Source organism: Stigmatopora argus, chromosome 15 (genome assembly GCF_051989625.1).
Source record: "Stigmatopora argus isolate UIUO_Sarg chromosome 15, RoL_Sarg_1.0, whole genome shotgun sequence".
In the NCBI taxonomy this organism is placed as follows: Eukaryota; Metazoa; Chordata; class Actinopteri; order Syngnathiformes; family Syngnathidae; genus Stigmatopora; species Stigmatopora argus.
Window position 1 is genome coordinate 7,664,875 of NC_135401.1, and position 26,586 is coordinate 7,691,460.

At 40.0% G+C, this 26,586-nt stretch overlaps 2 protein-coding genes across 4 annotated transcripts; both read right to left on the reverse strand.

Moving 5' to 3' along the window:
- Positions 1-1,371: 1,371 nt before the first annotated feature.
- Positions 1,372-6,832, reverse strand: LOC144090234 (TLE family member 5-like). 2 transcript variants are annotated; one of them, XM_077621603.1, is made up of 8 exons: positions 6,428-6,832; positions 5,243-5,340; positions 4,752-4,815; positions 4,630-4,674; positions 4,495-4,557; positions 4,323-4,397; positions 2,540-2,816; positions 1,372-2,425 (listed from the first exon to the last, which is right to left on the reverse strand). In XM_077621603.1, exons 1-7 carry the CDS (start codon positions 6,452-6,454, stop codon positions 2,550-2,552), a joined length of 639 nt encoding a protein of 212 aa, XP_077477729.1. In that variant the 5' UTR covers positions 6,455-6,832; the 3' UTR covers positions 1,372-2,425; positions 2,540-2,549. The 2 variants fall into 2 exon arrangements, with proteins under 2 accessions (XP_077477729.1, XP_077477728.1); XM_077621602.1 differs by having other exon boundaries at positions 6,752-6,827.
- Positions 6,833-7,663: 831 nt separating this feature from the next.
- On the reverse strand, positions 7,664-26,558 carry LOC144089371 (guanine nucleotide-binding protein G(q) subunit alpha). 2 transcript variants are annotated; one of them, XM_077620131.1, is made up of 7 exons: positions 25,604-26,558; positions 18,531-18,715; positions 17,931-18,085; positions 16,668-16,796; positions 13,551-13,680; positions 13,315-13,468; positions 7,664-12,397 (listed from the first exon to the last, which is right to left on the reverse strand). In XM_077620131.1, exons 1-7 carry the CDS (start codon positions 25,737-25,739, stop codon positions 12,207-12,209), a joined length of 1,080 nt encoding a protein of 359 aa, XP_077476257.1. In that variant the 5' UTR covers positions 25,740-26,558; the 3' UTR covers positions 7,664-12,206. The 2 variants fall into 2 exon arrangements, with proteins under 2 accessions (XP_077476257.1, XP_077476256.1); XM_077620130.1 differs by lacking the exon at positions 16,668-16,796 and adding an exon at positions 15,440-15,568 and having other exon boundaries at positions 25,604-26,557.
- Positions 26,559-26,586: the final 28 nt, after the last annotated feature.

Consider the following 26,586-nt stretch of genomic DNA (forward strand, 5'->3'; position numbering starts at 1 on the left):
TGAGACCTTCAATTGAAACTTCAAAGTACAGCCCCGGCTTGGAAATCTAAACCATTTTGAAAATCCTACTTTAAAGGAAGCATAACATAAGCTTGGAAGTCAAACATACAAACTGATGCAGTGAAGTGCAAAAAAAATGGTCAATTATGTTTTTAAATGTCAAAAGGAAGCCCTAGCACTATTCAAGAATTGACACTTAAGACATTGAATTAACATTTTATAGCGAAGTGACGATTTTGGTACATTTAAAAAATAAAAACGTTTTATTTTTGCTTTTTTTGACACTTAAAACCTTAAACTTAAATAAGGCAACTGGTCATTTATACAAATCAGCATCTATTTTGTATATATATAAAATTTGGAAAATATTTGTACACAAATATATTGACAATTAATACAATGTTAGTTAAAACTAACTCAAGCTACAATGAATAAAAAGAGTTCTATGCCACAAGTTGATTTATTTTTAATAGTATTTCACTCGTTGCATGCAATTTATGGCGGTAATTTTATTTGAATTTATTTAAACCGTAACACTAGCCGTGAATGGCCATTTTTCAGTGACTTTGATGGCTCTAGACGTCAAATCCACTTTGTTTGGAAGGGGAATGAATGTCAAAAAAATTCTTATGATGATGTAGTTCATGGTTTTGCATCACAGAAGGCTATGAAAGTTACATTATAGGTTCACTCAAATCATCCAGAACACAATTTAATGCCAAGTGTAAAAAGGGCAAGACATAAAACGTCTGCTACTCTGAGCACTGAATTCAGATTGTTAATTCTTTTGCATACTTTTTATTCTACTTTTGTGGTTCAAAGTTTGTGCAATTTACATTGGTACATTTGTACTCTTCCACTGAGTCCATTTTTTTTGTTGCTAAAATGATACAGGACCACCTTGTTTTAAATCAAATTTAAAGCTTTTTTTTCCAAAAATGTAACTTTCCATGAACTTCAGTTAATTGAAAATGTGTTAAGTATTAAATGGTGCCACAGTGATATCTACTGGTCAAATATAAAGGCCACACTTAGAGTGTTGGTTGTCTTACCCGCAATTGCAAGAGTTGGTCGATATCAACATCTTTGTTCCACGGTTGATAGCAATCTTCAAATTTCTTCTTTCATCTACTGCTGCTCAAACAAGAAAAGGAGATTTTAATGTTGTATAAATGGCTTTTTTTTCATGATTTGATTTCACATTTTTTTGCCATTTCACAGAACATAATTACAACCTACAGCTGTTGACATGTTTTGTTTCTCAAACAAATTAAAATGACATTTACCAGGCCAGCACTGATAATTACTTAAAAACAAAATACTACATAAATGATTTACCTACACATCCGAGAGGTACAAAAAAAAAGACTCTTCCAATCACATCTTTTATTTGTAAGGCACCAAAAAAAGCTCCCTTACTGCTAAAAGTGCCATGCATTCCTCCTTACCATTGTTACACTTGCTTTTCTTTACACTTTTTTTTTGTTTTAACATTCAATTACACACATGGTTTGTTCGTTTTCCCCCGTTATCTTCCCACAAAAGAGGATCAAACATTTACAAAGTGAGAAATGACTTGCCGAACCAGAAAGAAAACAATGAAGTCACACAGAAAAAAAATGTGCTCTTTACATGATACACATGTTCAAAAGCAGCTTTGGAACGTACAAAAATGCTTTAAAAAATATGTATATTGATATATTCATATGTATACAAATTGGCCCTTCACATGGCGCGCTGGAGGCTGTGGATTTCGACTCCCCAAATTGCACGGAATCCCATTTCCGTCTGTTGCCCAATTTCTTGAAATGACGTTTGTGATTGGCTTGCGTCGGTGTTGCTTTTTAATGAGTTTACATGCAATTATAAGGGGGCGGGGGGAATCGACATAATTGATTTGGAGTCCAATGTGTTGGGTCTTAGTTCTTCCCGTGATCATTAATGAAATTTCCCTCCCATCCGTGCGATTCGTGAATTAAAAAAATAAGAAAAAAGAAAAGAAAAAAAAGAAATCAAGAAAATCAGCCCCGAGCGCGCACGTACACGCTCACACAACTTGCCTGGGAGAACAAAGAGATTATTACTATCATTATTAGAAGCGAAAGAGCACACAGACGACAAGTTAAGTGCTTAGACTGAATCATAAAAATACAAATAAGGAAGAATATGAAAAAATAGAGAATTAAAAATACAGAGAAATTAAAATGATAAAAATAAAATTCAAATAGAGAAAAAGTTTCAGCTTTCCAAAAGTAGTTTTTTTTTTCCATTTTTTTCGTTTTTTTTTTGTTTTTGTTTAAATCGTCAAAGCTCTGAAATCCATGTGATGTCGACCTAAAAGCGAATGAGAGTCCACCACCGCGCCCTGTTGGCCCAAAGTGGAAACGCATCTGCTTCACTTCCGCAATGGCGTCAGACGACAAACCTGTTTGATGGAAAATAATGTCAGTATTTTGATTTAAAGTTGGAATATGCCATTTTTCAAACATCTTAAAATGTTTTTCACACCAAGGCGCTTTTTGTTTCTCCACCATTTTACCTGCACTCTTCTAATCAGATTTGTCACCATCTTCGGGCCTGGGTGGCGGCCTGTCGGCTTGGCCTTGGGCCGGGGCGGCGTCTCCGCGGGCCTTCTCTTCCTTGGCGGCTTGGGCGGCCTGGCCGTGCGAATAGTTGGCCAGGATGGAGGACAGAGACAGCAGGCCCGAACCGGACGAGGCCGCCGGCAGGCTGGGCGGTGTCAAGCCCAACGGGAGGGGAGCCACTGGGAGGGCCAGGCCCTGCAGCTGGGACAGGTGTTGCACCTGGAGCTGTTGCTGCACACAGCAAAACACACCTTAACACTCTTGCGGGCAACTAACTACTTTTGGTACCCCGTATTTTCCGCATTATGAGATGCGACTAAAAGATATGTATTTTCTGGAAAAAAAACGGCAGTACAATATTAATTCATCATTATATGAAAACCCCTTTAACACAGCTCCATCTACTTGATGTGTAACAGAAACCCTAACCACTACTATTACTACGACTACAGCTGCATCTAGTGGATGTACAACACAACCCCCTACTACTACTTCCATAGTTCCATTTTGTGGATTTATAATACTTACTACTACTACTACAACTACAGCTCCATTGAGTAGATGTAAAACACCCCCTCCTATTACTACTGCTACAGCTCTATCTAGTGTATGCATAACACAACCCCTACTACTACGAGTAATACTACAACTCCATCTAGTGTATGCATAACACAACCCCTACTACTACTAGTAATACTACAACTCCAGCTAGTGGATGTTTAACACAACCCCCACTACTGCTACCACCATCACTACTACTACTACTACTACTCATACTACTACTACTACTCATACTACTACTGCTACTCATACTACAACTGCTACTACTACTACTGCTACTCCTACTACTCCTACTAATACTACTGCAACTGCAACTAGTCGTACTACTACTGCTGCTACTACTACTCCTACTGCTACTACTGGTACTACTACTGCTACTACTACTGGTACTACTACTGCTACTACTGCTGGTACTACTACTGGTACTACTACTACTACTACTACTACTAATACTACTCGTACTACTACTGCTACTACTACTGCTACTACTACTACTACGTCTTATAATCCAGTGCACCTTATATGTGGAACAAATTTTAAAATAGGCCATTCATTGAACGTGGGTCTGGTGCGCCTTATAGTGCGGAAAATATGATAATAAAAAAAGAAGGGGAAAAAAAGGAATCATTCAATGCCATCCTCTCCCAGTCAAAATTAATTGGACATCTAACCCCATAAATGGCAGCCTACAAGTTCAAAATGAAGCAGGGATATTGCAGTTTTGGGGGATCTGCCACAATACCAAATTCCAATCCTCAGAAATGTAACGAGGGCGGAAAAAAGCACATCAAGCTATACCAACATTATTACCATATAAAAAGGGGTTATTTAGTACAACAGCGCTTTTACCAAAGGGTAATAAAATACACAAATCCTTTTTTGGTTGCAAATCCGTTTTGCAGCACAAATTAAGTTCGCAAACAATCAATATATTATATTACATAAATAACCTCATAAAAAATTAAGTTGGTCATCCAATATCTTGGTTGCAATTTTCTTGAATTTATGCTGTCACTGGACATTTTCTCTTTGTTCTGCAAAGCTTCAATAATGGAAATACATACATCAATATATTGCAATATCCTTATACCTCTGGATTGTTCTTTTTTTTTTTGCCGCCTTGAATCTGATTTTTACTCATTTACAGAGCCAACTTAGAAAAACAATGTAACAAACCCGTATGATGGAGTTCATCTCCGGCGGTGTGACCTGCTTGGCCCTCTCGATGGCGCCCATGACTTGTTGCTGGTGCTGAAATATTTCGTTATCACACGAGTACAATTTTTAAAACCTTTTTAAAAAAAATACGTCCCATGCACACACGCACAACATGTTGCGTTGCATTCACCTCCTGCGACAGGTAAGGCAGCACTTGAGCGCAGATGCCGTTCAACCTCTTGACTATTTCAGCCTGAGTGCGAAAAGCGAGAATGAGAAAAAGGAGCACACCACAACGACATGAATGCGACTTCGCAATTGTTACCTGTTTGTGCATTTCAATGTTCAGGCCGTATGACATTTCGTAATACTGAAACACACATTGAGAAAATGACACGGTCTTATTGGGTACTGGCCAGGTGGATTCCGACGGAAATCGGTTCTCACCATGATATAGTGACGCTGCATCTCGGACTTTTCTGACGCCAGCTTGTCGCATTCCAGCTTGAGACTGGACAACAGAGCAGTGTGAAAAAAACAATTTAAAAAAACTCATACGTCAAGGCTGTGTGACGACAGTTTTAACTAATTATTTTTTTGATAATATTACATTTACCAAGAAAAAAACGTAGGGCTACCGCAATTAATCAACAACTAACCGATCGATTATCAATTTAAAAGACATTTAAATTGACCTGAAAATGTTCTAAACATTATCAACAATCCCTGAATTTTACGTACTTTAAGTTTTTTATTTTTTTATTTTTGGAGTTTGCATCTTCTTCATGGGCTTGTGTGGGTTTTCTCCGGATGCTCCGGTTTCCTCCCACATCCCAAAAATATGCATTTTAGGCTGGTTGGAGACACTAAATTGCCCATAGGTATGAGTATCCCTGTGCCCTGTGATTGGCTGGAAAATGAATGAATCATTGTGTCACCTGTGGTATTGTGCTTGAAGGAACTGGAACTCGTCTTTGATGCGGTCACACGAGTCAGAGGTGGTAAACTTGAGAGCTTGTCCGGACTGAGCAGATGCCTGCGGACAAAAATTAGGACAAATGACCTTTGTGATATCAACAAACTATATTTTTTCAAAAAAAGCATTTTGATTTAGTAATCCAACTAGGAACTAGTATTTGGCCAGCTAACACATCCACAGTTATTCCAGAAATGTATACACTGTACAAAAAGAATTTTTCTCACAGTTTGAGATAACCTTGTCTGTTTCACAGGCTTGTGGAAGGTTACCAAAAACGTACACCCCAAGGGCAAGTGTTAGCAAATACTAGATGCTAACTTTTGACCTTGAAGAAAGTGATGAAACAGTGTCAAATCATACACTGTCATAATGGTACAAAAATGAAATAATTTGGTAAACCTAAATGAACTAAATCAGTCGGGGTTTAGTCTATTTTATCTTCAGACGGTGAGGGGGGAAATGCATTGCCTTTAATGCAGCGTATGTAAACTTCTGGTTTCAATTGCATAAACAAAGAATATATTGTGTAACAAGACATTCCCAAATTCTTTTGGGTTTAAAGAAAAACGGTCAAATTGGCTTCTCACAAAATGGATCTCACGTCTGTTGTTGTCAATGGCAGACAATGAAATCAAATGGTTCAAAATGGTCTAAAAAGCTTGCAAAGAAATATGGTGAAAACAACAAAACAGGGGAAACTTGCTAGATTTGTTAATGGCGTTGCTATTACAGAAAGCAGCATAAACTGGATTTTTCAGCAGGGTTTGACAACTGCAGCTGTGGGGGAAAACATGAATGAATTAAAAGACAAAAAGTCACCGGCTTATTTATTTATTTAATTGTAAAGCGTGCGAAATTAATTGTGCGAGGCACACTTCACATGAAGGCTCGCTGTTTGTATACATTGGCTCTGGGTTATTGGCAGAGGACGCCAGGAATGTTATCGTTAGTTTACGTTGCAAAATCAGGCAAAGAGTCATTGTGGAAGACGGAACTGGGGGAAAAAAGGCTGACATTTTTTGTCCTGCGGCGTCATCTTACGAGCAAGCGAGCTCACGTTAGCTTAGCCTAGCCTAGCTTAGCCTAGCCGCGGTGTTCCAATGACTGACTTTGACGAGTTGAGCTCGAGCGGACATCCACTCACCGAGTGTCTCGATTGAGGAAACATCATGACAGCTGCAAGGAAGCAAGCTTGCAGCGTCGCTCGCCTCGCCGAGGTGTCTCCGTCCTGTCGACCACCGAGCGAGCTGGCTATCCGGCTAAAACGAACGTCTTCCCGGATATAGGATTTTAAATGCTCACTATTCGCACATTGTACCCCGTCATCGTTGCTGAACGCTGGCTCCGCGGCAAATTCACTCGCCGGCAACGCTATTTGCTCGTCTTTGTGACAATGCAGGAAAACCGAATGTTTTTATGGGTTTTTTTCCAAGGATTTGTGAGGGAATATTTTGGGGGGGTGAATTACCCGACGCCTCCCTCTGGAAAGCCTGACTGGATGTTGACACATGAGCCCGCGACTCTCCTGCGTCTTCTCTTCTTCGGTGGTGTTTCCCTCATTAGGGCATAGATATCATTTAATATATTTGCGAGAGCATATTGTGTCAGTCCTATTCGAGAAACATATAGTTAACGGATTGTATACGTATGTTGAAATCGCTACAAATGACAACATTTTTAATTTGATCCTCACATACGTCACCGATGCAGTAAATTATCTGCGCATAAAAAATATTTTTTTAATTAAAACTAAGGCGATTTAATAGGGTTTATTATAGAAGAAATCGTTTGCAAATTCGTCAAGATTTCGCTAGGTTAGGAGTATTTTAGTAGAAAATAAGTCTCCTTACTTGTTATAGAGTAGAGCCTGCCAGAGAAGTCCACTGCTTTAAGATGGCCGTCAGTTACAAACAGTCGACAGCAACTTTTTGGATCTACCTCTATACTATTTGTGATCGAAAGCAGAACAGCACCACTGTGTGGTAAATAAGGGAACTGAATCCCAACCTAGCCGCAGTTACAATGTTATAGTACTCGCGTTGGGCTATGGTAGTTATTGTTTTCATATGGTAAATATCAAGTTAAAACGTGATAAATTATTTTAATTAAAGAACGTAAAACGTTTTTAATTAGTTGTTAGATTTTAATTACAATGCTTCTCTATAAATATCACTATATTTAAAATAAGATAAGACCAATCAAGAAATGATTTAAAATGACCCATATGATATTGAATAGTTTTTTAAAATTTTATTTTTTTTGCTATATAATGAAGTTACTACTTTAACGTAAATATACCAAACACAAAGTCTAGTACATATAAAACATTTGCTACAATGTTGTTTTAAATAATAAAGAAAAGAAGCATCCTCACATGTGATCAGCAAGTATAGGAACAAATTTATTTAAACGTTTAAAACAGATAACCTTGTCGTTAAGTTTCTCTCTTTAGAAGGCGGCGATAATGATCATATGTCACGTTCGAATAAGGATCAGGCAACAGTGGTTGAGAAAAACGACAACAAAACAAACCCATGAAAAGACATAAAAAAATATGGCAGTTATGTAAATCGATAACCGGCTAACTGGAGCTAACGGGCTCAAGTCAATACATCCAAAGCCCCTCGCTTGCAAAATAAACAGCACATGCAATTCTTATAAATACTTTCTTGTGTAAAATAAAAACAAACAGCAGATTATCCATTTATATTTTCTTATAGAATATAACCTTTACCCACTTAATTAATCATCTATCCTTTTTAGTCTCTGGTGTCATCGTTTAAAAAGCGAGTAGTGGAGGGCATTCGGGTCGGGGGTATTTGAGTGGCGGTGGTGTGTTGGCACTTAAAGCGAGCCTGGCACGCTTCGATCATGAATAGAATATTTTTTTTAATAAATAAATTGAAAAAAAAACATTTGCGCCTTAGATAAGAAGGCGAGGAGGGGGAAAGTGGTCCTAAAAATCAAAGGAAAATGAGCGTTCTGGTCATGTGTGAACTTAAAAGAACAAACAAGAGCATCAAGGCAACAAATACAATAAATGTTCTAGTCAGAAAAATGAACAGAGTGAAATTTTCAAGTGTCACGCAAACACTGTCCATCTTTCCGGCTCATTCAACAGAGTGCCCAAACAACAAAGGAGTGAAAACAACAACAAAAATTGTCATATTTTGCAGGTTTGGGTCATAAATCTAAACAGAACAGGGGGCGCATGGTTTTTATTTTTTGTCTTAATCATTTAAAACTTTGGTTTAATAAATGATCATATTTCGTGGTAGGCATGCAATTGATTTGAACTACTAGCAGCGATGGAACGATTCCAGCGCAAATGGATTGGATTTCTAACGCCGCCATTGGCAGTCAATGAGTTCAACTTAACTCATTTTCAATTGGTTTACAACCCGTGCAGCAGCCTTTGGTTCCATGTGATTGAAATAAACGTTTTCTATCATTCTTCTTCTCAATATAACCATTACAAATTGCATCATAAAGTGACAACAGACCAGTAAATTCTATGGTTACGACGATTCATTCAAGTCCTTCGGTGGGGAAAAAGCAAACAAAAAGTAGCTGAAAGAAGTGGCTCAACAATAGCAAGCTTCAAAATAATAATAATAATAAAACAAAATCATCAGGAGAACTCTTATTAACACACAAAAAGAAGCAATGACTGAACTATTCGGATCACACACAAAAAATACTTTACAGTCGCGTATTTAGTGTCATAGCCTACAGAACTTCTTGGCAATTAGCTTACATGCAAATACTTTATGTGGCTGTAGTGTTTTTAAAAGGACGGCATGAGGTTGTAGTCACCTCACAAGCCCAAAAGTTTCTCATTCCAATGGGACGGGGTCGTAATAAACACTTTTTTTTTTAGGATTGCATGAACATTACGTCTCGAGTCATGCTAATCAATCCATATAAGCCCACCCCCCAAACCCACTGTGATAGCCCTTAATGAGGATGAGCGATTAATAAATCACCTGAAGAAGACTGATAAAGTTAGTTACTTCACTGGCACTCGTAAAAAGCAAGCCTGAAACAACGGGGGGAAAAATACAGAGTCAAAAACTCATTACACTAATGTTTGTTATGTACATTTTCTAGGTAAGTAAGCATTACAGCGCTGTCTTTATATGTAAATATAACCTAGAGGAAAGACTTGTTGTTTTCTTGTCAAAAATGAAAACAAAGGTGAGGGCTTTTTAAAGGGAAAGACAACTATTGTGGGTGCATCCAAGTGAAAAGAATGTTTACTTAATGGAGAAAATAGGAATTTACAATGCATTTTTTGGATGAGCAACAGTGAAGAAAATTGTAAATAAAAGCCACTTTTTCTAAGAAATGGCTACGCATCATAGGAGCAAACATTTTTAAAGCCGGTGGTATTTTAGCCTTTCAAATTCAAGTATCCCAAATTTCCCGGCCTTACTCGTGATGTGATTAAAACCCATCGTACCGTGTTTTAATCTGTGTACGGTTTAAACAAGACAACATGGCCGCAGCCATAAACTTAAATTTTAGTTTTTTTCCATTAATAGTGTTCTAGGAAATTCCCACTGTCGTAGTTAAATACTTTGAGCGACCGTTTCGTTACGTAAATGTAATTTGTGTTGTCTTTCTCCTTTAAAAAAAAAGTGGATTTTGACAAATGAAAAATAGTCTTTTCTTCAAATAGAAAAGAAACATAAGTACTTACGATACCAGACATTCCTTGTTTTTTTTTTCTCCTTGGTTGTTTTTTTGTTTGTTTTTTTGTTTTTGTTTTTTTTACAGCAGTTCAGACTCAAGTAGGGCTCAGCCGTGAGGAAATACAAAGAGCGCCTTTTTAAACACTGAGAAAATAAAGAAGTCAAAATTATCAACACCTTCAAACCTGGTCCATAAATTAGATAAATAAAAAAATTCTCAAAATCGTCACCATATTATATAAATTGCTAATTGTCCACTTGGTTCTGTGGTGTTTGCTTTTAAAATGAACAAAATCCATTATCACAGTATCATTACTATTCATAGAGGGAAATAAACTATACTAACCAAAGAGGCTAACTTTTTTTTTGTCATCGCTGTTGATTTTATGCCAAAACTGGTGTACCACAGAGCATTATTGTACACTGCTGTTGTGTATATGTATTTACAAACAAATATACACAAACAATACTTATTTGCAGACGTCAAGGAAGGTTTGCCACTCTGCCTCTTTTCCCCAAAGCGCTCAAAAATGGCAAACCTTCGTTCTTTTTGTCTCAAAACAAAGTGGATTTACAGTTTAAAAAAAAAAAGTAAACAGAAGCACATCCTGATATATAATATTGAGTAAGTGACAGCATTAGGAAGCGTCTGATTGGGCAGTGTGGCGTGATGGGGCGGTTGGGGAAATTTGAGTGACACTCCAAGTGGGTGAGACGGGGGAGATAAAAAATAAAAAATAAAAAAGGACGGTCACATGATTGTCCCTCTGAATCCTGGGAGGAAGAAAGCGGATCATTCAACTTCAAAATATATTAAAACCAAATAGAAATGCATTAAAGTGTCTATCTTGTAGCCAGTGATTGTTTGTTAATTACGTGGTTTTATTACTTTTTATCTGAGATTGCTGTATGATTGAAATGATCAAATACAATTAAAAAAAAAAATCTGAACTCAAACTATAATTTGGATGCATTTCTTGGCCCTCTTATAAAGAGTTTTTGATACCACTGCTGTAGTGGTATGCCAAAGAATCACTAACTTGCATAAATAGTCAAATAGCTGTGGATTATTATTATTATTATTATTATTATTTTCCAATTCACAACAGCACACTTCCTAAATCACTGACATTCAGTGATCGCTGCCAACCCTCCCAGTCTAACTGGAGTGGACATCTCTGGCTGTCAATAGCAGCACCTTAGTCAAATCAAATTGTGCCTTTAAAGAGAATAATTGCGAACAGATATGATGCGCACACAGTGAAATTTAAGAATTGCATTCTCCAATGATGCTTTGAATTTGAGTTTTGCTGAATTACAATAAATTGGACACCTTTGGTTATAGGTATTAAAAAGGGGAAGCATTTGTGTTCCAGTTAGATTTTTTGGGGTTGGTTAACAAATGGGCTCCGATTGACTGCAAACTTGATCAATCTGGAAAGCCAGGTATTGAAATGAGAGACGTTTAATCCGTCCGGATCTTCTAGTCCAGATGGATTGGATGTCTATCATTGTCAGTGCTAGCTAGCAAGTTAATTTATGAAATATTAAAGCGGCTAAAACAATACGGAAAGCTGTTGAAGTGTTTGAGTGTTGCCAGTGGTAATGTAGTACAAAACATTTCTTTTTATCATTAGCAGCCAATGAGTGAGAACAAAAATTGTCTTGCTTATTTAAGAAAATGGAATAAAAGTGTCATATTTTTATGCTTTTGGGGGGAAAACGAACTCCTATAATTGAAAAGCTTTGATGTGATAAAAACCACGCTCAGATTTGGATCCCTCACTCAAAAACTGGTTCAAAACTGATGTCCGACTTGACAAAATTTGTGTTCCCCAGTTTAATTATATATTAACTGACATTCATGCCATGAATGACTACGTTTAGCGCCATTGAATAAAATAGGTTTTCTATTTTTTTTCTTGCACAATTGCACTTCTAGCACACTGGTGGGTACATTCATTGATGTGGAGGAGATAAAAATCTGATTGGACCTCCTTTCTGGTCTCCCTCTCAATGTGCCAGACCCATCGAGGCAGTTTTTGGGGGTGTTTGTTTTTTGTGTGTTTTTTTACAAGGGCATTTTGAATTTGCTGGACCAAAAAAAAAGGAGCGTGCATGTGTGTGTGTTGCGTTAAAAGTTGAGCGCACTCGAAAAAGGAGGTTGTGCAAAAAGGATTAGAGAGAGAAAGAGGGCATGTGGAGAGAAAGAGAGATACTTTGGGTAGCTCAAACCAGGTTGTATTCCTTGAGGTTGAGCTGTAGGATGGTGTCCTTGACGGCAGCGAACACAAAGCGGATATTCTCAGTGTCCGTGGCGCATGTGAAGTGGGAGTAGATGATCTTGTCACTGTCGGGGTTTAAGTCCACAAACATCTTGAGGATGAATTCCCGCGCTGCCTGCGGATCCCTCTGGGGACCTGGAGTGAGTGGGACACAGGCCAACAGTTTGATGGGGTCGCCGTAGGCAAGGACGGCTTAAAAGGGATATTTGGGACGTGACCTTTGAATTGCTCATACAGTAAAAGCCTCAGTTTCAAATCAAAATGTGTCACATTTGCTTGTAAAGTCAAAAACGGGAAGGCCATAATGTACAGGAGTGCAAGCTAAATAACAGAAATTTGTCACATTGTGTATGTAGAAATTTGCCGGTACTGAGTATTGTTAAGTACCTCAAGAAGGCAGTAGCTCTGTAAACTTATGTTTTTTGTGTTTTACAGCCCTTCTATTTTTTTTTTAATCACATTTTAATATTTTTTCATACATTCCTTTTTACTTTACTTTGTACTTTAGACTTTAATGTTTTTACACCTTTCCTTGTTCTGTTAGCCTGGCTTCTTTCGGCTACTTCTCTTTTGGAACCATTCAGCCATGCTTACGCTGTGAGTGACTCTGCATATTCTCTACCTCGGTCACAGTCTGCAGAAGTTCCCCATCTTGTGGAAGACTTCCTGTGTGTGGTTCCAGTTTTTGTCCAACATTACGTCTTTTGAGTCTGTATCCGTTTTTGCTATCGCAACCAAAATTGCGCCGTTCAAGTGGAAGCCGGTGGCGGTAGCTCCGTCCACTCTTGCTCGTTTTGTGTTTTTGCTGCTTTCCTGTCTTAATGATTTGATTTGGTGATTCTTAATGATCCCATTTACTTCATACTTTGTGCTTTGCTTTGTTGTACTGTGTAACTTATTACTATGCCTTTTCTTGCTACTGGCACAATGAAATTTCCCGAATACGGGATGAATAAAGTTATCCAATCCAATCCAATAGATTTAATATGGTACTTCACCGGCAGGCTAACTTCTTCAAACTAACTGTTGTGATGCTCAAGTAATCATCTTACCATCAAACTCTGGGAAATAGTCCACCAAGTGTGAGTAGGAGATCTTCTCCTCTAACAGGTCCTTCTTGTTGAGGAAGAGGATGACTGAGGAGTTTTGAAACCACGGGTAGGTAACGATAGTCCTGAACAAAGCTTTACTTTCCTCCATGCGGTTCTGACGGGCAAAAAAAATGCATTCATCATCCAGCACATTGTTGTGAAAAATCCACATACACCAGTTTTAAAAGGCTGTAAACCTCATTGTCGGACTCCACCAGGACTTGGTCGTACTCGCTCAGTGCCACTAGGAACATGATGGAAGTGACATTCTCAAAGCAGTGGATCCACTTCCTCCTCTCTGATCGCTGACCGCCCACGTCCACCATCCTACAGGGTGGGCGTGATGGCGTACAAATGAGAATTCACACGTGTATGTGATGCATATGCTCACTAGGGGTGTGACGGTACGTCTATTCACGTTCGGGTCTTTAGGGTACAGATCTTTGGGTGCCACTTAAATGCTATAAAACAGCACGGGAAAGATTTTATTTCCCTTACAAAAAGCAAATGTGCTGGGCCAGACACTCTAAAATCAAGGTATGGCAAGAAACGTGATTTTTGACATACCATTGCACCCTCAGTGTTTAATGATCAGTGACTGTAGTATGTTAGAACGGGCTCGGCTAGTGTTTTATTGGCTTTGACAGGGTTTGAATGCATGAGGACCGCACACGCCAATTCAAGTAGCATGTCCAATTTTGTTGTGTTTACCTTTAACAAAGCCAAATACCGTGCAATGTACATGATGCATTCAACCCCTTTGAAAGCAGATGAAGCAGAGAGCTTGAAGGGTGTCAAGTGTCATTGGGATTCTACGCGAGCGAGTCATGCACGCCACCACCAAAGCATCTCACTTTGAAGAAAAAAAGACGACGGTGAAACTATGAAATGAACGCCGCTCAATTTTGGAAAGTCGAGCTTTTCCTGAACGACGTTCATCCGTTGGCCATTTCTTGCAAAGTGAAAAGCCAAACGTGATGGGAGAAAGTGAAGAATGTTGACAGGGAAGGTGAGCGTGAATGCATTTTTTTTTTCCATCTCAATGACTAAAATGCCCATGTGGAGACGGAAAATCCAGTCAAGGGCAGAAACCTACACACGGGGCACCTCTGATGATGAAGCCCCTTTCCCAGCAAGACCTCTCCAATGTCACCTAATAAGAATTATGTAAATGCACCGAACTTGTACAGACTAAATGGCAGGTTTTCTCATTTTGAGCTTAGACGTCTATGATAGTGTAAAAAAAATAATAAAATGAGGTGAGCTGGTACTCATTTTAAGGTGCACAGAAGCTAGGAATTGCGGAGGAGTTAACATCCAATTACTTTCAACTGTAGATTTCCTCCAAGGAAGTTTTTTTAAATTTAAAATCACTTGAACGGTGGGCTTACTTTCCATTTGTGGTCTCCAGCGGAGCCATTCACGAGCAGCTCCGTGATTTGAGACACTGATTAATAGATGTGCAAATCCTCGAGAGGTTTGGGCTTTCTAGAGCTGTTCTCGTTGATGAGGTCACATGCCAATCTTTGGGGAATTTTAGGTCCCACTTTCATTAAGTCTTCATTTGAGAAGTCATTCACTTGAATCCTTTACACCTATTACGCGCCCTTGTCAAGTGCTGATACAAATGACGCCAATCAGCCGACTAATTATGCCAACAGATGCACAGGTGCGAACGGCGAGACCGAGCCGAGCCGTCCGTATCTGTGCTCGGTCGGGTTGACGACGCAAAGCCGTCCTTTGGTGTTGGCCCAGTCCGCCGCGGTCCGCAGAGATCTGGGGCCATTATGGGCCCGTTAGGACCCGTTGCCCAAAAATAGCACATCCCTCCAAACGTGGAGAGGACGACCTGGTTTCGTACGCCAGCCATAAAGGAAAAGAGGCGATGAGGTGACCCATTTACCACAATCGGGCATCAGAATGTGGGACTGTGCGTTCGCTTTCGATTGTACGGGAGGAAATCGCCGAGGGGAAACGGTAGAGGTCGGCGGGGGTCATTAAGACGCGGTTTATCGGGGAATGAGTTAATGGTGTCGGTTGAAACAACAGGGGGGGAACGGGGGAGCCTGCCGAGGCATCTTTCTACCTGAAAATGATGCTCTGCAAGTCGAAGGGGTACTCTATGATGCCCGTGGTGGGAATGCGTACCCTGAGCACATCCTGCTGAGTGGGAAGATAGCTGGGATCTGCAATGCGATCCAGATCGGAAAGATAGCTACAAGGCAAGCCCGGGCAGAAAAAAAGACAGAAAGACAGACAGACACACACACAAAAAAGACAAGACAGGAAAAGTTACATAAAGCGTGATGGGCAATTAGAGCAACTCCCTGCCAAGTGTGGAAGAGTGGCTAGATTCCATCAAGGAAGCTTCACGGGAAAACAGCCCCAAAAAATAAATCAAATAAACGGACGGTTAGTGTCAGTCCTCCACCAACGCTGCTTCCTTGAGACGTTTCAAAGACATGAAATCTGATAGCCTCGTACTTGGGTATCCAAGTAAAGCAGGGTACACACATACCAATACTTGCGCCAACTTTGAGCATTTTCTGGCCATGAATCATTGGCGGTCGTTTGGTCGCTGCCAGTAAAAATGGATCGAAGACAGCCAAAGAGTTAATTACTCTAATAACATTAAAGCAGTTACAAAAGATGGAATGTTCCCGATTTGGAGTGTTCAAAGTTTTAAGGAGCCAACGCGACAGTGCAAAAACACTTCATCGATAAAGCGAGTCTGCTTCTACTGTCGCCATTAATGGCCGTTAATGAATTAGGAAGATTCAAATCACTCTAATAGTCAGTTATATATTTTTTTTAAATCTGTACGTGTGTACCCCACTTGAGTTGGCCATCTGCAGCTCTTTGAATTTCTGAAGTCTGTTGCCCAAAGTGATGGTGTGCTACCAATGACAAAAGCAAGAGGAAAGTCAGTACTTGGAAGCTGCTAAAGAAGGTTTGGACAACTGTCAGGTCAAGGATGACTGGAATGGCATTTGAAACTGCTTCCTAAAGTATCCTTGATGTTGACAGTTGCAAGCCATCTTCATCAGGTATGAGTTGGTTGCCCATCTCAAGCATGAGCATAGCCTTCGCTTCCAGTCCTGTGAGCCAGAATCTTAGCACAACTAAACATAAACCACTGATGTTTGGCTTGGCTTAACAACTGTTGGCCCTTTGGCTGCTTTTCTGGATATTTTTGACGACAAGTCTACTTGTCTTTCCCCCAAATTGTGGCCACAACAGAATGTTGAGCTTCCGTCCATTAGTGGATTTGTGCGGGTGAGACGCTGCAATCCTGGTATGGCGCCAGGGAGTACCTGAAGATGACATTCTCCAGATCAAAGGGGTACTCTATAATGCCCGTGGTGGGAACACGGACCCTGAGCACATCCTGCTGGGTGGGGACGTAGCCGCCGGCGGTCACTCGATCTAAATCGCTAAGGTAACTGGAGATATACACGTGGATAGTAGCAAACATGTATTGCATGACACAATCTTCTCATTTTTGTTACCAGTGATTCCCAACCACCACACGGTGCCACATTTGTCTATATTTTTGGGGAACGGCCGGTGTGTTATCAATAATGATTCCGTTTCACTTGATTGGTCTGAAAATTATTACCATGTTTTGTTGGACTGAGTCACAAATTTGAGTCAACTGAGAGGATTTACTTATTTTTTCTAGTAATGTTCATTGAGGGACGGCTTGCTGTGACATTTAATTTACGTAAAATATGTCCCCTTGGCTTCAGTATGGTTGGGAAGCACTGTAATCAAGTGGTTTTTGACATCTGTAATAAATTCTGCATACAGCGAGAGGGCAGTAGAAAGTACATCACTTATCCCAAACTTTCTCATGTAAAAGAACTAAATCAAGAGGATTAAAAAAAAAAATCATTAAAAACAGCAGCCGTGTTTCCTCAAATAAAGTAAGCTGCAATATTTTCTAGTTCTTTTTGCTCAAAAACAAAAAAATATCGGCAAGTAACATTGTTGCGTTCTTTCTCAAACAGTCTTAAAGGGAAAGACACCACTTTTTTTCCTATTCTACCAGAGAATGTCTTGTTCAGTAAATTTAATGATGAGAATTTCTTTTTTAATGTATAATAGTGAAGAAAAACAGATAAGTGGCAGACATTTTATCAATGCCACTCAGTTTTTAGCCAATTATGAGCATCCCAAATTATCTCCCTTCATTGTTACATGATTTAATTTTTTTTCTTCCATCAATTAAATTTGGTGGTCCCAATTGTAATAACGCCATTTAAAAACAACTATAACTGCTTCAATGTTTCTGTAAGGCTAGAGTTTTCAGTATTTCTGCTTCAGTCGTATAGAAGCTGTTTTTTTCCGTTGTTTTTATTAATTTCTAACGTACTGCACATGTGCTGCCATTTTTAAACCCTACGGACATTTGGCGAAAACCTGTTATTGTCCCATAGCTACAGCTAGTATTATTTTGCTATTAAAATAAGAAAACAAAACATTTGTATAAATAATGTTTTTCCAGGTGTTTGCGAAAATACAGTATGCACAAAATCGCTAATTCTGAGCTAATGTAAAAGAAAAGAAAATCTTACTATTTAGTGGAATCGGAGAGCTGGTACTCTCGGCGACGATCGTAGGCCTCTTGGATCCCCGGGTCGGACCACAAGCATTTGATGGCCGCGATGTAAGGATGGTCAAAGCCGTTGATCTTCTCAATGTCCACTTCCTTCACCAGCATGGCATTAGACTACACAGAGCAGGAAGATAACGAGGAGAGAGATTAGTTGTGACCATGTTAAGCTTTTCATAGTGACAACATACTCTAACTGGATTAGTTCTAGTGAAGATGTAAAGAGTGTTGATGCAAATCCCAAATTTCATGCTGACATGATACGATACAACACTTGTCTCAATTAAATAGTCTGCGAAAGTCAATTTTGATTCGATTTAAGGGCCTTACTTCAAGTTAATTCAACCTGATTTACACATCTCACACAACCTGGTCAGGATTGAACTAATTGTCTAACCTTTGACAGCAATAAATGTCCAATTCATTTAAACTGCAACTCCCTGTCCATCTTTTCGCCGTCAATGGCACTGGACAAGGATCATTCAAAGGCATCCCTTTGAAAAGTGGTGTTGTTTAATAATAGAATAAGAATAAATCAATTGTGTTTTTTCACACGTCCTACCCGATTCTGTTCATATTTGTAGGGAATCTTAAGGTTCTCAGTAGCCCGGATCATGGCCTGCATGGAAGTGAAGATGTTTTGATAAACCAGTCGGATGAAGCCTCTCTTGTCCTCGTCGGAGTAACCGGCGCCGTGGATGATCCTCATCTGCTTGATGAAAGTACTCTTGCCACTTTCTCCCGTGCCTAAAATGGATGCACACAAGGCAGTACGTGTTCATTGTTTGAGCTCCGTGTAGTCAAAGGAAAAGGCAAGACAATCTTTGATACTGGGGCCATATGCTCAGATTTGAATATTGGATTTGAAATATTTAAACAATTGGCAACAAGCATGCCATGTTTCCAAGGAAGCGAATGCCATTTTACTTCTGAATCCATCTTGTGTCGTCTTTCTGACATTTTTGTGTAGTGGACAAGTCCGTCAAAAATATTCACATCTTATTCACTGCATCTATTGGACATAGTTCCTCATTTCAGCACTTTCCTAGGTATTGTAATGAACCTTATTTAAACAAGGCATTGATCAAATGTTCCAACTCAAAATGTAAAAATGAGCGAGCAATTCAGCCATCTGTTGCACATTCCAACTCATTACCCGATGAAATAGCTCTACCGAGATAGCAAATTAATTGACAGAAATGCTTGCAAGCACTCATAATAGACGTATGAGCTTTTAAGGCTATTTGAATAGGGAGCACACTAGAAATAATTTCTTAGGAAAAGGAAGTACTGACTCAAAGATGATAATTAATATGGCCCACATTCAAGCTTCAACGCGTAACGGCCTGAGCAAACAGATGACAGTAGGGGTCTTTGCATTCCTTTAGAGACCCTTACAGTTATCTTGACTGCTCCGAGGATTACCGTCTGAATCGTACGGGCATCCATCGCATGCACAATATCTGCAAAAGACACTTATCTCAGCAGCACCTACATTCAAGGTTTTTGAAGAACAGCCATATTTCTGTCACCATGGAAACCCCGCTTACGGTCTCTTTTTTTCTCATTCCTGTTATTCTTTTCTTCTTCTACCCACCCCTTCTTTTTATATTCTGGGCTTGAGAATAAACAAACATAATGGCGAGGAATCCTGGAGCTCTTGGGGCTACATTTTAAAGGGGTAGACTTTAGGGTGTGCAGAGGGTAGGCGAGCTGGTCTGTCCCGGGTGCTTGGTTACGAGAGACGATGCGGGGCGATACGCCTTAATTGGCGATACAATAAGACTCCTTGTCTCGTATTCCGAGGGGATTTCCAATTTTGGCGAAGAAACAGAGGAGGGATCAAAGTCTGATCCAGTTACAGACCAAAGTACTAAAAACTAAACAGAGAAAAGACAGCCCATATTGACCCAAGTTAAACCGTGGCATTTATCTTTGGGGAAACTCATCGCAGATATTCTACCATGCATGTCCTCGTGGTCAAAAGCCAATGGGCATCTTGCCCACGCAGAATGTGCGTCTACTCTACGCACGATCGATTCCAAGTGCTGTGACACGAAAATGTGAGCTGATCGAAGGTGTTTGTAAATGCCGTGGTTTTGACGTTACAAATGGCAGCCAATGACAGCGGTGGAAACGGTGCCAAGGGTTGAAAAACATGGCAGCTGGTAGTAGTGAGCAAAGCATTAATACGCTGCCCCGAAGAAAGCGGTGAGGCTACGTCCCCCACGTCCTGCCGCGGGACAGCGTAGCAACAGTATGTGGGACACTCGCCGTGTAGCCTCAATCATCCTGAACCTCCAGAGACCCTCACATGCCCCTATTTATGAATTTGTGCACACCGGTGAAAAATGTGGACAACTTTATAGAGGCAGCGATTAAACAATATAACTGACATGTACACAGTAACAAAGCATTTAGACATTTTTATTGAGAGAAAAAACATGAACAATACTGAATATCTTTAAAAAATAATATTGATCTATTTTACGTTTCCATTGATTTGATTGGATCGTTGCTTGACCAATGGATGTGTCGATCCAGATCAAAGTATACGTAATATTATGTATTTGATTTTTTCTTAAATCCAGCTAATTTCTTAACACTCCTAATACATAGTGATGTGTCGACTCCTTAAAATGCTTTCTACCAAAGCAGATATTCTACACCACATGTGTCAAAGTGGCGGCTCGGGGGCCAAATCTGGCCCGCCGCATCATTTTGTGTGGCCCCGGGAAAGTAAATCATGAGTGCCAACTTTCTGTTTTAGGATCAAATTAAAATGAGTATAGATGTATATTAAATTTCCTGATTTTCCCCATTTTAAATCAATAATTGTAATTTTTTAATCAATTTTTTCTGTGTTTTTAGTTCAAAAATCATTTTGTAAAATCTAAAAATATATTTAAAAAAATAAAAGAAACATTGTTTTAGATCTATAAAAAAACTGAATATTCAGGGCTTTTAATCCAGTTCTTTGAATCCATTTATTAAAAAAATATCTAAATATTATATCTAAAATGGTCCGGCCCACATGAAATTGAGTTGACGTTAACGCGGACCGCGAACCAACCCGAGTCTGACACCCCTGTTCTACACCTTTGCACTAAACACAAAAACACACACGAGCAGAGCTGGACAATCCTTATTGCCATATATGATCAAGAAAAAGATGACTTGGCACCAGACTGAAGGGTCATCTTGAGGCAAACCCCCGATCCTCTACCCGCTGGCTCTTTCTTCAAAAAAAGACTAAAGACAACCTAACCAATACAATCAAGGTAGTACCAGTGGGACCTGGTCGTAGAACTTCTTGTGGAAAGACTTGTGTAGTGCCCTGGAGCATTTCAAGTGGCCAGGCCATAGCTGAGCCTTAAACTATTTTTTTGTTGTTTTGACCAAGTACAGGCAAACCAGTGGTGTGTGAAGCAGGAAGCTGCCTGTATGACCTGATATGGTGGCTTTCGACAGTAAGATTGTGGGCACAACGCAGCACCAACCCTAGGAGAGTGCATTTTAGTTATTAAAAAAAAAAGGGGGCAACGTTTTCTATCGCCATTGAGAGGCCAATGTTAAAATTGTATTGATTCAAGCAGGGAATAGAGTATCTTGTAGCATTGATTTTTCTTAGAAAAAAATAAATAAACTGAGAATTTCCATATTATAGCCATGTTCAAACCGCTGGCCTTGATGGACAAATTCTTTTTTGTCTGGCCATTTTCATGTTCTTTAAAATGAAACCAATTTAACTGGTAATGTATTGAGAATATATTTTAACAAACCACTCATTCAAGCTGGAAGGAGAGGAAAAGTCTGGGATTGCCTGTTAAAGCCGCTGCCGCGTGGCCCCGACCTCAGATAAGCGGGAGAAAATGGATGCATAATTGACTTATTGCATATGTCGACAGGCTGACGCCTCGCAGTTCTGGGATTAAGGATTCGGTCCCGTGCTCCAGCCATCCGGCACGGCGCTTGCATGTTCTGCCCAAGCCTGCGAGGTAATTCTACGGGTTCTTCGGTTTTCTCCCACAACCCCAAAAATCTTCATTCTAAGCTGATTGACCAAAAGATACAATTCGGGTCACTTTGGGCTGAATGTAACATCATTCTTTTACCCTATTTATGACATTTGAAGAAGTGTGATTCTTTGTGCGCCCTACACAAGATGAGAGGGAAGAGCTCTGCCAGGGCCAAATGAATAATACCGGGGTGTTGGGGCAATCCAATAAGAATCAGTGACATCTCAAAGTCTGAGCGGCGGATGTGTTTAACCAAGCCTATTAAACCCTCCTGTGCTAATCCTACCTTTGCATGTCCTTATCCAGAGGTCTGCGGAAAAGCCTCAACTCATACGGCTGGGACATTTTTTGGCTGGTCTGAGGTCAAATTGTAGATAAATATGGCGTAATCATCCAAAAAAATAGCTTAAAGGTACAACTCGGAGGGGAAACAATTTGGCCTTAAAAGTCGAAACCATCTTCTTGGCGAGACTGCAGCAAATCTCGCCAGACGTTGACTCAGCTGTTAACGCCACGTTGCTTTTCTTTCACCTTTTTGTGTTACTTGATATAAAAAAGAGGTGCTGTGTAATAACCTCTAACCAGAAATGTGAAAATACTGTGATGTGGGAAGGAGGGAAGAGGAACATTGAAACAGGGGAAGAGGATGAGAGACAGAATGAGGACAAAGGAGAAGACAGAGGTTGAAGACCAAAAAAAAGAACATTGAGTAAGAAGGGAGAGGAAAAGAACAAAAATGAAGAGTAAAAAGAGCCAAGGGAGACACACAAAAAAATCCAACGCCTCCATGAGCAGGTATTTGGTTTATAACTTTGTCCGTGAAGATTAAAATGAGCAAAAAGGAAAAGCATGATATCTAGGAATAAAATTGACAAGACCGTGAAAGTAAAGACAAAAATACAGTAACGCTTCGAATATCGCGGTTAATGTAGACCAGACATAGCTCCGATAAAAAAAATTGTAGGGTCACCCCTATAATAAATATTTTTTTTTCTCCTAGTAGCAAGACTGGCTTCTGCTTATGAGTTTATGCGTGTATTTTGACATTTTTATGATTTAAAAATAATAATCATAGCAAAATAAATCGCAAAGAAGTGAATTTGTGATAATCGAGGGAAGACCATACTACTAAAACTCCTGCCAGTACTACAAATATAACATCTTCAGTTCGCTTATGCCACTTGGTCTCAAGTAGTTTTACTCCACAGGATTAGCTTGACTCATTTTCTTACAAAAGTTGTGTGGCCTACTTGAATGAAAGGTAATCATCAGGGGGAAAGGCGACACATTTGTAAAATAAGTAGAGGGACAGTGAAATAGTGGCTAGACATTGGGCAGATTCTTACAGTCCCATCACTTTAAGAAAGAACAACAATTTGCACTGGTCAAGTGATCATTCAATTGACACCAGTACCAGATTGTCCCAATCCTTATTTCTGCATGAAAGCTCGAATCCATGACGCTAATGAGGGGCCAAAAATAGTGATCCAATCACTCTTGCTCCTTTTACAATACTTTGACTGGAGCTGCTACAATAAATCAAGAACTAATTACCAAATTAATTGAAAACTATTTTTGAAATCATTGACCTGAAAATTTCTCAAATCCCTTTTATTTTCCAGCCTCACACTAATAAATGTAATGAAACAAAAAATAAATGGCCAAAAAGGCCACCAAATATGAATAATTGTATTAATTTAAAATGTTTTTGGATTTTAAATTACAGAAAGATTCTCTCCAATTCATTTTAATGGTTGAATTATTCTTTGTTTTGCTGTCCTTTAAAAAAAAGTGGATCATCTTAGAAATTAAACAAAATCAGTTATTATTAGAAAACAACAATGTAGTTACATATGAATGTCCAACTACAGATTTTGTTCGGTTAAAATGTGCAGCCCATGAGCTAAACAGTTGACTAATTGCGCAAATGGATAAGTACTTTACTATCAAAATAAGCATATACGTTCTCTTAAGATTGTACAAGGTACATTCACGATAAAAAGCACGTCTCGAGCTATGAATCAATGTCACAGCAACTTCCCCTGCCCACACAGGAGCTATATAAATAGCTAAAGCACTGTGATAGACTGAAAAGGGGGGAAAAATATGGGGGGAGTTGAATAAAAAAATTGGAGTGGAGGGGGGGTTGGGTATGTTAATATTAAAAAAAGCCCATATGTAGTGAGTGCATGGGCTACCAGTTGTCTACATTAGCTTATGACCGGAAAACCGAACACGCTTTGTGTTTATTTTTTAAAAAAAAACTCAAGTCACCATAAAACAAATTATTTCAAAAAGCAGAATTACTTTTTAACCACAAGGGCCTGCTGACTATTACTGTTTTGTGAACACAAAGACTCACCAATCTCACTCACTTGTGAGTTAGTCTGACAAATACGTACCATATAAATTTAAAAGGTTGAAGGTTATTTTTTTTATATAGTTTTTAGGCAGACACGTCATCATAGCGTCTACAAAAAGTACAAGCATAAAGTGTGGTGGTGAGCAAGGCTAACATACACCTTCAATTACAGGAATACAAAAAATAAAATAAGATCAAGACTCAACCATCTTTTCAAGAGTTCCTACAGATTTTGTAATGTGAAAGTTAAATTAATTTCCACTTGGAACAAAATCTAATGCCAATTCTGGGGCAGATTTCACAGCAAACCTCATTTGTTGAATCTCAAATGACATTTTGAGCCCTCAATTCTCAGGCCATCATTGCTTTTTTTGGCGGTTTGTCTGCACATTTGTGTCAATTGTTGCTGTTTTTTTAAAGAAAAAAACAGTCTGATGATTTGACCTGAGCGTCGAGAATGTTGTGACTTCAAATACGTCGTCAATCTACAAACGAAAAGGCTCTGGTCACATTTGATAAAAAAATATCAATTGTTCTATTCACACACAATTATGAAACTAGCTTTTCTTTTCTTTTTTTTATTAAGAATTGACGGGGAGGAACCTGTCATTCTAAGAGTGCATGTTTTTGGAATGTGGAAGCTGGAATACTTGGGCAGACCTCACCAAGGCTCGGAGTCAGGATTCAAACTCAACTCGCTCATCTGTGAACCACTTTTATTCTGACCATATGACCATTGTACTGTCACATGTTTAACTCATTGGCAACCATTCCAACAAGAAATTTCAGCAGTGAACGATCACCGCCAGTCTTTCCTGCGCCCATATATTAGACGTCTATCGCCGTCAATGGCAACCAGCGAGCTAAACATAGATCAACCCCTAAAAAGAAGCTCTACATAGGCCAAGTGTTCCAACCATGTTGCATGTGTTTCCACACAGTTTTGGGAAACAACTTTACCACGAAATGGAGCGGCTCACACAAAAACACGCATTCCCCAGTAAATAACGCCGACATATTCTAGTCTATTTTAGGGCGTTTTCTTGCATCTAACATGCACTTTGCAACCCCCGACATGCATTTTGTTGGGGAAGACAAATAACGCTGCTCTTCCCTGGCTCCTAGCTAGCACGTTAGTTAGCATTGGGAAGAAGAAGAAGAAGGCCCCAAGGAGGTCAGTTTTCCATTCAAATACATACGTTGCACACAACAAAAATGACGACACACGACAATGATTTGACAAACGTCACTCACCGAGAAGAAGTAATTTCAACTCCCGCCTGGAATCTCGCTTGTCACGGCGAAGTTGCTTGTCAATTTCGGCATTGATTCGCTTCGACTCCTTCGCCTCCTCGCTCAGGCAACAAGCCATCATGGACTCCAGAGTCATCCCCTCCGCTGTGTTTGGCCAGCCCCGCTTGGACCCAAAAAGCACTCGGCGTTCGCAGTCTTTTTTTCCTTCGTTCCGGCCGCCACCACCCCCAGCTAACAAAAAAAAAGCCCGAAAAACAAATTTAACTGCGGTCCTCGCCTGGACGTGTTGCGAGGGGGAGGGTCGCTTGGTGGCGGTCTTGTCCGCACCGGACCGGGGAAGGAGGAGGAAGGGGGAGGGGAGGAGTAACTCGGGGCCTCGGTGCCAAGTTCTCCCCGGTTCTTCCCCGAGAAGTCCGGAGAAGGCGCCTGGGGGGCTCGGGAAGGCTCCTCCGCGAGATGCACAACTCGATAAAATGTGGAAAAGGGCGAGTCTTCGCTGATTTGTAATCAATTCAATCTTCGGGGAGACGGCAGCGGTGTCGCGTGCATCTAAAGCCGACAAATCGACGCCGCTTTAGCCGAAGCTAGCCGGCTAACGATGCTCGGGGGTTAAGGGGGAAAAAATGAGAGAACGAACGGCACCGCGGCTTGTCGAATGTTATCCCTCACCCCTAGGCGACGCCTTCCTTTGCTCGGCTAAAAAAAAAAGAGCGAGTGAGCCTGCAGTGATTGAAATCCGCAGGAATGACAGCCTTTACGATTTAGCGACAGCAGCGTCCATCATCCCCATTGCGTTCCATTTTGGCGCTTGAATGCAGCGTACGGGTTGCAGGTTGCCCCTTCTGTATTTCGGATAAGATAACACCCCCCAAATGAGGGGTCTCCAGGAGTGTGTGCACCAACCTGATGCACGACAGGGAGAAGCTGGAGTGACAGGAGGAGGGTTGCGTGGAGACCAATCCGACCAACGAGGTGGGTGGGTT